Genomic DNA, 12221 nt, shown 5'->3' with positions numbered 1-12221 from the left:
CATAAAGAATTTTTCCTAGATTACACCATAGAACATATTTAAGGGAATACGAATTGAGATTTCAAACTACTATTCTTTATTCTTAGTTACTCGCTATGTTAAAATATTGTTCACACAAGACTGTGTATTTCGATGTGAATGCAGGTGTCAGAACGGGGGAGTATGTGACAATGTATCCGGGAAGTGCAACTGTCCGCCAGGATTTTTCGGTGACCACTGCGAAGCACCGGTAAGAACTCACAGTTAAAGTATATTAAGTTATAGACAGATATTAAACTGTTGTACGGCTATGTCATTGTCATGTAATGGAACTGTAACATTGTTTTTCATAGTTTTGTTGTTGGTTTGAATAAAAAAAAATCGGTGTTTTGGTGTCGATAGCGGGCAAAACACTTAAATGCTGGACATAACTCCAAACCGTTAAAGATATTTAGGAAGCGATGCAATCACATGGCGACAAATGCACACATACACACAGTTTTAGTTAACGTACAGGTTAAGTTTGCCGATAACCCCATCCCCAGAAAACAGTTTGCATTCAACGATTACACTTATTTTATTTGACACAAGCTATAATGCACATATTGTATAATATGATGCATATTGACCGTATATTTAGCAACATTATTTTGGATGAGCTTGGTTAAACCCACAGAGATAAAAATATTTAGCCCCAAAATTTCCATACTGTGATTAATTATGACCGCCGGAAAAAACAGACTACGGATTACCTTTCCCACAGTGTCCTCAGGGCAATTTCGGAGCCGGATGTATGCAGTCGTGCGATTGTGGCCGGTACGAAGCCGGATGAACCCCGCAGGAAGGACTTTGCAGGTGCAAGCCTGGATTTGTCGGAGGTTAACTGTTTATATAGTAGATTATAATAGTAGTAAAAGTAATTTTGTATTTCTACAGTGTCCCAAGAACACATACGGTGCCGGGTGTGCGAAAACATGTGACTGTGGCCCGTACGGGGCCAGTTGTAGCAGAAGGGAGGGGCTGTGTACGTGCAAGCCGGGATTCATCGGAGGTAAAATGTTTATTATTGTACAGTATGAAAGCATAAGAATACGTCACCACATTGTCTCCGGGATTCGTACGGTGTATGTGACTATGAGTCCTGCTACAGTAGTGCGGGAGGTAAACTGATTGGATTAACCAGTGTTTATTTTGATAATAGCCGGAGTAGGTCCGATATTTTTAAATCCGTTTATTCGTATCATATAAAACGAGATCAAATATCTAGTATGAATAACAAATAAACAGTAATATCAAATTGCTTTCTTTAAAATGGTGAGGTCACAACCGGTTAGATGACGTGTTAAATTTGTAATGTTAATTTTTACGTCATTCTCTGTTTCATATAAAGTAAATGACGGACGTTTTAATACCGTTTCTACTTCATGAAATCTAGAGTCTATACCATATTTCTTCTATGATTTCAAAAATAAAAATAGACTACTTTTTCAATAAATCTATATCAAACAAAAGAAATGAGAAATAAACGTACGACTTGCTGGAATATAACTGTTTTCAATGTAGTTGTTTACAAAATTGCGGAGTGATATTAAGATATTACACATGTGTTAATATACAGAATAATACGCGATGGTTATGCCGGAAACTAGGTTTAGCATCTGATAAAGTTTTATACAGACACTCGTGTGTCCACTTTAGGCTGCCACATATTCTTTACAAAAAGGATTTTCTAGTCTGCACACATTTGCTCTACACACTAGGAATGGCCACGAGCTTGGTACGTTAATATGAGTGTGTACTAACTTGGAACAGATAAAGATTACTTTTGTGGAGCCTTTGCCTATGATTTTGGGCAAACTCTGTGTGTCACATGAGTATTTGTCTATATCGTGTGTTAAATACTGGTGGTATTACATTACAGTAAGGACAACAGTTAGAATAGTTACATCAGCATTTTGATGATGAAACATATTTTAAAAGTGATCATTTGGTGGTTCCAATCGCACTTTGCAAAATTATAACTTCTAATATTAGATATTTTCTATTCCATTTCGCAGTGAAGTGTCGGGAGACGTGTCCACCGGGAACGCACGGTCAGAATTGTACTTTAACATGCTCGTGCGACCCGGTCACCAGCCTATGCAGCCCAATAGACGGCCATTGCCTGTGTAAACCGGGGTATTCAGGGTCTGACTGCCAGAACGGTGGGTACAATTGCCGTCTACCTTATGTCTTATAGAAATAGTCTGGTACGAATTTGCGCATATTGGCTTGCTACCTGATCTTCAATACGCGATTTTACTTTTTTGCTAATTTACAGTAATTGTGGTTGTGTTTTGTCTATGAAAGCTCACTCTTCAACAAGCTTTCGTTTAAAATGAAAAGGTAGATTCGTAAGACTTTCTAAAAATATGGTTATGTTTTCATTCCCAACCAGTGTGTGCAAATGGGACTTGGGGACGGAACTGCTCCCAGCCTTGCAACTGTGGTGGTCGCGGAACCTGTAACGCCGTTTCTGGTCGCTGTAACTGTCAGCCCGGATACAAGGGAAACAACTGCGAATTACGTATGGACATTTATATCATTATTTGGTCATTAGTTGGAAAAGGGCTTCCTGTTATAAATTAAACATATGCTTGACGTGCCGTTTATATAAGAAAATGCGCATGCATGCGTCCCGTGTTGGAAAAATTAAGACAGTAAGTTACTGAGTAACTGAAAACTAAAAATGCTGGTTCACTGTTTCAAACAATTGAGATATCAGTTTGTTCTTGTGTTAAAATATTATTCCATTATATAATGATATACATTAAATTATTTACTTAACAGAAAGGTGTGGATTCTGTGTTTGGAAGCATGTTAGTATTATTTTGAGTCAGTGGCTAAAATGTACTTAATACATGTTAGAATCCTTATCGTCGTTTGTGTTTCTCTGAGTGATCGCTGCGCCTTTCAACAAAACAAGTTCGAAGTGAATGTATGGCAGCTTGAGCTGACCATCGCTTTATTGAAATAAATGTTTGATTTTATAACTGTGTGATCTGCCGGTCACAATGATGACCAATTAATACAATATACGTATATGTATATGTATTAAACGCAGGGCACATTCTTACTAAAGTATAATATATCGTTGTCTGAAAGTAAGCCTCATGTGTAGCATGAAAGAGCGTAAACTATCTGTCAGGAATGGTGTTTTTTGTCGTTCTGTATTTTTTTGTTCATACGCACATGATTTCATACACTGCACTCTTGCCTATTCAGAATGTAGTCAGGACATCTATTACGGTCCCAATTGTGAGAGCCTTTGCTCGTGCAACGGTGCGCACTGTGACCACAGGGACGGCACGTGCAGATGCCCACCTGGCAAGATCGGACAACACTGTGAAAAAGGTACATTCTTCTTGATATACAGCAAGACGTGTCATCATAAGGCCAGATATGATAGGACACCATGAATAACGGAGAAACAACTGATCGTAGACATTTCTGACACGAATATATATGGCATACTCCTTGTAGCAGACTGTTAATATAATGTACACAGGAATCCTATTTGAGCTTTAGCATTGATAGACGGTTTTTTTGAGCAGGTCAACTTATCCCATTGTCCATATTTAAGGTTGCCCCGAAAACTACTTCGGGTTCATGTGTGCGCAGGCGTGCGGCTGCCAAAACGGGGGGAAGTGCGACCCAGTGTCGGGCGCCTGCACATGCCAGTCGGGATGGGCGGGGCAGCTTTGTACAGACAGTGAGTATTAATTGGGGTCTTTATTTTTCCGATGAATGTTAATCTGTTTTATATTCTCCACAAAAAATACACATATCTAGTAACAGTTTATTGATAAAATAACTTTCACGCAAGGTTGTCCAACTGGTTACTACGGCGTGGATTGTAGCCAGGTTTGCCAGCCCTGTTACAATGGCGGCACGTGCGACACGTTCTCCGGCACTTGCGTGTGCGCGCCTAGCTACACGGGTCCCTCATGCAACACATCCCTCACGGATACACCCTTCCCACCCGGTCACCAGAAACAACAATCAGGTAACTAGTCGATCAACGACTACATTTATTTAGACCATTGTATCATTGTATTTATTATCTACGTACCGAGAGGTTTTATACAATACAGTTAAATATCAGAATGCTAACAAATGGTTTTCAACAGTCAATGAGAGTGTTCATGTCATTCCCCTTTATTACAAGTTGCCACAAGCGGTGTGAACATGTCAAGCGGCCATTTCGCGGGCATGTTAGTCGGTATCGCCATATTGTTTGTTGTTAGCGTCATCGTTGCCATGGTGATCACGCGCAGGTGCTCGCACGGAACATTTAAAAGGTTAGGAGGAGCGGTAAAGTTCAACGAATTAAGTGAAGAGGAGGTACGTTCTTGAAATTATAAATCGTCTTAAAAAATAACGCTGCGAATAAGGTATTGGTAAAAAATATTTTCGATGGGCGAGAGTTTAGGGTATCGAACTCCGAAGGGTCGGATTTCGATTTCTATCCGGAGCCTCTGGTTCTTAATCACATGCACATATCAGATTTGAGACTGTCACATGTTTTCACTTTAAAACTTTCAGAGCAGCTAATTATTTCTTTTCCTTCAGAAAAGGATAAATGGTATTAATTTCAACTCTGATGTTACAAGTCCCAGTAGTTAGCCGTCAAACGATATATTTCCATCTTTCCATTTAAATGCACTGTATTGAGACAACGAAAACTACAACTACAGAATACCATTAATATAGGCTCACTTCATAATATGTGTCATCTTTTATTGTTTTTTTTTAAATCAATATCTCACTTTCAGGAAATGATATATTTTTCACTGGCATAAACCACCATTATTGTTGCGATGATTTCCATAAAAAGAATATTCAAGTGTCGTTGGGTTAACCGCTGTGTTTGATCAAAACTGACATCATCTGACATATTTCAGCTGGAAAAAAGACAGTCGCGTCATCAAGGGACCACAGCATCATCATCTGGCTTCGACAACCCTGTCCATGTGGATTTCAACGAGATTGCTCTGAATCTGGACAAGAAGAGCATCACCTCAGACTCCACCAGCGGCGTGGCCTCGGGAAAGATGGACTCGGACGAAGAAGATCGTGATAATTTCTTTAAGGACAGTGATTCATAGTTCTACATATTTTCTCATTGGTTTCAGATCAAATATTTTTGTAACTGCATTATTTTAAAACATTTTTGTTTCATACAGCGATGACATGATTCATAAATATAACATCATGTGTGCACTACGTTTAACTCGGATGGACTAAGAGTAGTTCAGTTAAAGGTACCCGCTCATTGTTTTTGGCCAAAAATATTTCCCCGGCAATGCATCTGAAAACACTTATTATCATTATATTACTCTGTGATATCGACATTTGAGAACAAATACAGTTTAAGTTTTCAAAAGTGGTTCGGTGATAGTGAGTTGCGAACCCTTTTCGTAATTTCGACGCCTTAACCTCATGACCACCGGGACTTTATCAGAAGTGACAAATACTTTGACCTTTTTAAAAGGCTTTTATTAATACATTGATAACACCAAATGGTAATGTCAATCAACCAAACACCAACAACAAAGCTGTAATTAAGTGATTATTAACGTTAGTAACGCTAATAAAAAGTGTGGTCTCCAAGGAAGATATTTGAGCAAATATCAACATTAGAAGAATGGTTCCAGATTTTGGTGTCTTAGTATTAATACTACTTATGGATTGCCACACAAACTAAAAGAGCATTTTACGATGCTATGATAAGGTTTAACCACTTGTTAAATGAATAGTGTGCACTATGACTATAAATAAAGATGATGTCCGTCTCTCTTATGATTTAATTTGAACAGTTTGCTCTCATAGCCTCAACATTGTTGTCGGCGTCGGCGTCATAGTCGTTGTTTAAACCTTTTTATGGTGGCCAACCCTTTTAAAAGTTGGAGGTACTACAAACGAAATTGGAACATAACGTTGACATCTGAAGCATGACCAAAACTTTTGACTAAATATTGAGTTATGCCCCTTGATCGCATGAGGAGAGCGGTCGAGCGTTGAGATCTGCCTGTGGAGACCTTGTTACAATTTGATAATGATTGATAGAATAAACATATTTATTAAATGAATAATATTAATTGTTTTAAATCATGGCTATGCGTCTTTCACTCGTAGTATGTTATCCACTCAATTATTTAATGTACCAAATCAAAACATCGTTGGTATACGACACGTTCTTGAAATGTTATTTATCATAACTGCTTATTTATAAGTGTTTTCTGTTGTTGATTGTTTTGAAATGTTATTTGTATCATAATTGCTTATTTATAAGTGTTTTCTGTTGTTGATTGTTTCGAACATCAATTGTCCCTAATTATATGAAGCATATAGGCATGAATTGTGAGAAAGATGTAAAATTTTACAGGCGATTATTTTCGAATATTGAATCTTCAAAGACAGACGCACTTTGATGGCAAATTAAGTCGTACAGATGAGAGTTATGTTTCATTAAATCCGTCGCCAACACTATACGAGTCACGTTTTACTTGTCCTCTGAAAAATCCAGCAATGGTTGAATTAAATCGCCCAAACATGACCAAATTCAATTAACAAAATACTGGCCTTATACCAAACTTACACTCGCAGGATATAAATGCTTCTTAGCAACAGACTAATCTATAAAGTAACTTACAAATAAATGTTCAAACAATCAGCCAACTAAGGCTGGTTCCAACGATACTTTAAGATTGCTAAATTTGTTAAGTGTAGGGACAAATTTGATTGAAATGGTCGACCCGCATAGTAATGTTACTCCTAGTCGTTTTCCCGGACCGTGTAAAAGCGGTCACCTAAATGATTAATACCGATATGTTAAAATTTCTGAGGTATGCGTTTAATGTCGTCCTGAGACACTGTTTTCTGACGTTATCTTAACGCTGCACTCTCACAGATATACCATTTTTTCAACTTTATATTTTTGGTCTTGGAAAAAGCCATTTTTTGCATCAATATCTGCAAACCAATGATAAAAGAAAGCTGACAAAAGATCAGATGGTAGATTTGCATATTTCCGTTCAAAAATGAATGTTTTATGGCTTAAATCGTTATTAACTGTTTAAGAAAAATGCATAAAACATCAGTTTTTGAACTTAATTATAAAAATCTGCGATCGAATTTTTTGTCAGCAGTTTTATATACTTTAACTGGTTTCCGTTTTCGCGAAAATTGGCTCGTTCCTAGACAAACAATAGCAATGTTGTGAAACGTTCAATCTGTGAGAGTGCAGTGTTAAGACGTCTAACACATCACCCTAGCGATAGGGAAATTAAATGCACAAATGCAATACAATCTTGGTAAAATAAACTGGAAATAATTTGCCATTCTTATCGTATTCGAGAATGCGTTTTATGAGAGTTTGTTGCAGACGAAATAATTGAATATTAAAAGCGCATGAGATTAGGGAGAATCGCCTGCACACACAAATAAAATCATATAAGTATATAAAAAAGGGGCAGACGTGTTCAGCATAAATGTTAACCTTCCTAAGTCAATGGTGTGACTGAATGAGTTATTTTTTATGAAGATAGCGAGAGGGAACTCGCTTATTGTATTGCAGAAACGACGGATACAATACAAGATGCAAGGTTCTTCATTTATTGTCGAGTATATGGTAACAAAAACCATAAGCTCAAAGTTATTAACAAACATAAATCATGAATTGATTGTAATGAGGTCAATTTGTAATGTTATTCTCATCATTTTGAAGAATATGATTTTGCAAAGCATTCGTCTACATTATCAATAACATACTTGTACAAAGGACATACTTACCATGGGTTTATACAAGGGCTTACTGTCTGGCTTACTGAAAAGGTCGCTTCACGAACTTAATAATGAAACAATCTCCGCCAAATTGAAAACAATTGTTAGGATAAGCAGTTATTGTGCGCTGGATACATATTTGACGACAGTTATCTCCCTTTATTTCAAACTGAGCTAAATTTCCTTTATATTTTCCAAAAGCACGCGAATTATATGGCTATTTGTCATGAACAGGTATGTATTTCGTTCCATTCTATATAATATTTCGGTATTTAAATAGAACCACAACACAAAAAACAAAGGGATATACAATGTCTTAGTTTGTTTATAAAATGCCTGACCTTATGGCAGGTAAGGCATATTTACAATACAAAAATGTACATCAAATACTTTATAATAAAACAGCCTACATCGGTCAGTTTAATTTGAAATAATGTAGAACGGATGTTGTTCAAATTATTATTCTAAATTTGTAAGTTCATTTATCCCCATTACAAACATGAATGACCAATACCAGTTTTAATGATCTATTCTGTAAAAAATATAATAGTACCCAAATGGTAGCCTAGCAAAAGGACTCTGGACAGCCATAATTAAAAGACCCATCAAGTGATCTTGACAACATGCAAGCAGGCAAGGAAACCATGCAAGTTAACCAAACCCAAGCGTTCATGTTGCAATTATTCATGTTTGGTAGTGATTCCGATCTGTTGCACTGTATTGTTAGTGGTCGGTAATCTATTTAATAATGTGCAGTAAACCGACTGAAAGACACAATTTTAAAAGTCTTCGCACTAATAAAAAGGGGTCAAAGCAAAGACATTTGTTAAAGAAAACTACGCCCGAAAGGTAAAAAATAACGAAGTTAATAAGGCCTGAAAGGATTTACTACAGCGGTTTTACAATGCCACATACTCGGGACTATCTGTCCAAATTGCTGAAGTGTTACAACATGAACTGGTGCCTGTTCCTCTCTGTTTGGCGTTTGCATGTGGAAACCACAACAAAGTAGCAGATTCTCAATGTTTCGACCGCGGAATTAGGTATTAAAACACCATATGAACTGCCTCCCTCCTACAAAGCCACCTGCGTGGTAATAGACAGCAATGCGTTAGTCCAAACACTACGTAAACCACAAAAGATTCAAACATTTGGTCACAATGCGCAAGTGTTTTGCAGTTGGTATTCAAACATATCAACGACAAGACTTACGCGCGTTAATGTTACGTTTGACGGTTATTTTGATGGCAATTCTAAGAATGCAACTCGAAGCAAGCTGTCTGGATTGCATCTCCCTATACGAACACCTAATACCGGCCCAGAGGTACTCTTTCCTATAGGAGCAATTCATTACCCTTGATGAAAACAAATCGGACCATGCAGGATTGTTTTCAATGGAATATTACATCATGCTAAAACATTGGGTTATGGGTCAACACTTGTTACTGGGGTAGCTGCACAGCTGAAATCAAGTAGCTTTAATGCCAATCACTTGTCCAATCAACAGGAAAAAGCAGATAAGCGGTATGTGATTCACACAAAGGATGCAATTAGAAGGGGATATGAACGAGTGATTGTTCCTTGTCGTGATGCAAATGTTCTGGTACCACTTATCTACCATTTGGGCTGCGAAATTGAAACATGGATGGTGTCTGGAAAACCAAAGAACAAGAGATGTTTTCCAGTAAATGTTATATCGCAGAAAATAACTGCTGATATAACAGCAAACATTCTCGGTTTCTCGCTCTGACAGGATGCGACACCACATCTACCTTTTTAGGAATAGGTATAAGGGCATGTTAGATAAAAAAAAGACCCTGTACTTCTATCTCCTATTGAACAGCTTGGAGATATCGGTAATGTTGTGAAATTGATGTGTGGTCTTCATGGATACAATCGCAAAACCAATGAACCTAGTATTGATGTCTGCCATACCGGACTGTTCGTAAAGAGCCTTAAAAGTCTGAAGAGCTGCTTCCGTCAACTAAAGATTCACTCACCTAAAACGTAGCAGCTTATTAAGCAATGATCTGGATTAAAGTGACACTCTTATTCAATATTAATGCATAAAATGTATAACAAACAGAAATTATGACTGCTAAACCTTTAACTACTTACTTATTAATGCATTTATGGAAAAAATGAATTACTAATAACAAGATTGTAACCGTGTATTTAAAAGCAGAAAGCGCAAAAATATTAAATGATTGGTGAATGCTAAAATATTTACTGTGGCCTACTATAGTCTCATATGGTAGAAATACCGTCTGTTATGCTAATTTCTTTCAAATTAAACTCGGTATCCTTCATAAAAACTATTATTTTTGACATTTATTCGTCTTTTTTTTTGAATATTAAAACAAAATTATCTGTTGTAAATCTTATCTGGGAGTAAGAGTGCATCTTTAAAGCGGCTGATGAAGGTTACGAGCAAGAGGACCCAGCATATATAGGCTATTTGGTTATAGAATCGGGTGTACTGACACCAGTTTAATTGAGCAAACCATCATCACCTTTTTCTGTTTGCAGTTGGTTAGTTTAAACAATATTTATCACAAAATAATACATTCAATTGGTACAAAACATTAGTATGAGGATTACTGGAATGGAAAACAAGTTAAATAACTTACATGTATGCCTTTCCATAAATTGCAGTTGGTAGCATGTGGATGCACCACACAATGCAGCATATCAAGATGCAAATGTTATAGGTCTGGACAGCTTTGCATGTTTGAGTGAGGCATCAGGATGTGCCAATCCTGTTGGGAATGAAGATGTCTAAGTATTTGGGGAAATCCATAGTTTTCTGAAATAATTTTGGTTGATTAACTGTTCATACATTAAACACATATCGCATCAATACATTTATTTTTCTTGTATGTTGTAAACATGTGTGGAGGTATGTGCTATTATCATGAAGAGGTTAACATCGCAAAGTAATTGATAAAATTAGAACCTGAACTTATATTTCACGATTGACATAGCCACAAGTGAGTCTTTTTCTTCTGGTGTTCACGACGTATTTTATTATCATCTTTCACTGAACCAAACGATTTTCTTATTATCTTTTGCCTAAAAAAGACGAGCAAATGCATGTTTTCATCCTGTTTACTAACATAACGTCATTTCGGAAATGCCGTAGTTGATATTGTGTACAAGCCAATTGGGCGCTCATGTTGTACGTGAAAGCGGGCTTAAATAAAAAAAAAATGTAAGATACCAAAATGATATTTTCAATGTTTAAAACATTTTAATACTATTTTTACGGCACTGATAAATCCCTTTAGACCACCGAAAAGTAAACAAAAAAAAGATCTTAATATATATATATTTCTTACAACATCTTATTTATTGCTGTATGATTTGAGTGTATGACACTTCTTTGACATTTAGCTTTACTTAGTAGGATCTATATTAAAGTCCGGCAGCCGATTTCAATAATCCTGTAGTGCCGTGCATGAGAAGTATTTGAGCATACTTTGATTGCCTAGATTCTGCCGTTGTTTAAAAACAATAAATATTCAAAATAGCGTCCAAGATGGCTGCCACATGTACAAAAAATATTACAATTCTTACGAACTCATGCATTTGCTTTGATGATTTTTCAAACATTTTATGAATGGTATTACTTGGAATAAGAACATATTATTTTAAGTAATCAAACAGCTTTTTGATTAACTTCAAAATGTTGTATAGCATGAACCAAAACCACGAAATCACTACAATAGCGAATCCGAGACGTTGTCACATCTATAGAGTTTTGTTAAAACTTACTTTGAATGCAGGCATTTAATTCAATGAAAATCTTGTTTAAGTTTTCTTACACCCCATTTAAATCCATGACGTTTGTTCTTGAACAGGTTCATACATAAATAAAAGTTTTTATTTTTGAGGTAGATAGTAATGAGCAGCCTTGAAAAAACCGAATTCAACCCGTTATCTATAACAATTATTCCTAATAAAAAATCGCCATGTTAAGGGCCATCATCGCCATTTTGTTCTCTGCATAAAAACAATTAAAGGTCTCAGATACAAAAATAAAAAAGCATTAATATAACAATAGCAAATGACGGTAAGGCACCATATAGCTGTGTAACTTTCCTGCGTATTAACTTGGACTTTGGGAATAACTGTCCTATAACTATCATCCTCTAATGGATCCAGTGTGTCGCTGTTACTATTATGGTTGCCTGATTTTTGAATGCATTATTCAGTTTAATGCTTCAGTAAAATAATATCATTTATGTAGTCTCGATTGTTAAAATATGATTGTAGTTTTTCGTAAAGTGTAGTGTCTGTACGCTTTGCCTGTATTATTCTGTTTAATGAAAGATGAAGAATATAGGGAGTGTTTGTCACAAAGTTGTAAAATATGCATATGACATCTGTTTGAAAAGTGTCAATTTGAGAGCTTTTGC

General features: G+C 36.4%; 1 protein-coding gene across 1 annotated transcript in view; it reads left to right on the top strand.

The window, feature by feature from the left end:
* The window catches only part of LOC128233896 (uncharacterized), a 50382-nt gene extending 43872 nt beyond the window's left edge, over positions 1-6510 (top strand). The window contains 9 exon segments of the mRNA XM_052947766.1: positions 145-229; positions 916-1030; positions 2037-2183; positions 2417-2545; positions 3244-3372; positions 3602-3730; positions 3845-4024; positions 4187-4362; positions 4923-6510. Coding sequence (XP_052803726.1) covers positions 145-229; positions 916-1030; positions 2037-2183; positions 2417-2545; positions 3244-3372; positions 3602-3730; positions 3845-4024; positions 4187-4362; positions 4923-5126 — 1294 coding nt within the window. The 3' untranslated portion in view covers positions 5127-6510.
* Positions 6511-12221: the final 5711 nt, after the last annotated feature.

The sequence above is a fragment of the Mya arenaria genome, chromosome 5 (genome assembly GCF_026914265.1).
Source record: "Mya arenaria isolate MELC-2E11 chromosome 5, ASM2691426v1".
NCBI lineage: Eukaryota > Metazoa > Mollusca > Bivalvia > Myida > Myidae > Mya > Mya arenaria.
Note: the sequence above shows the minus strand (reverse complement) of the source record. Positions and strands in the feature narration are given on the sequence as shown.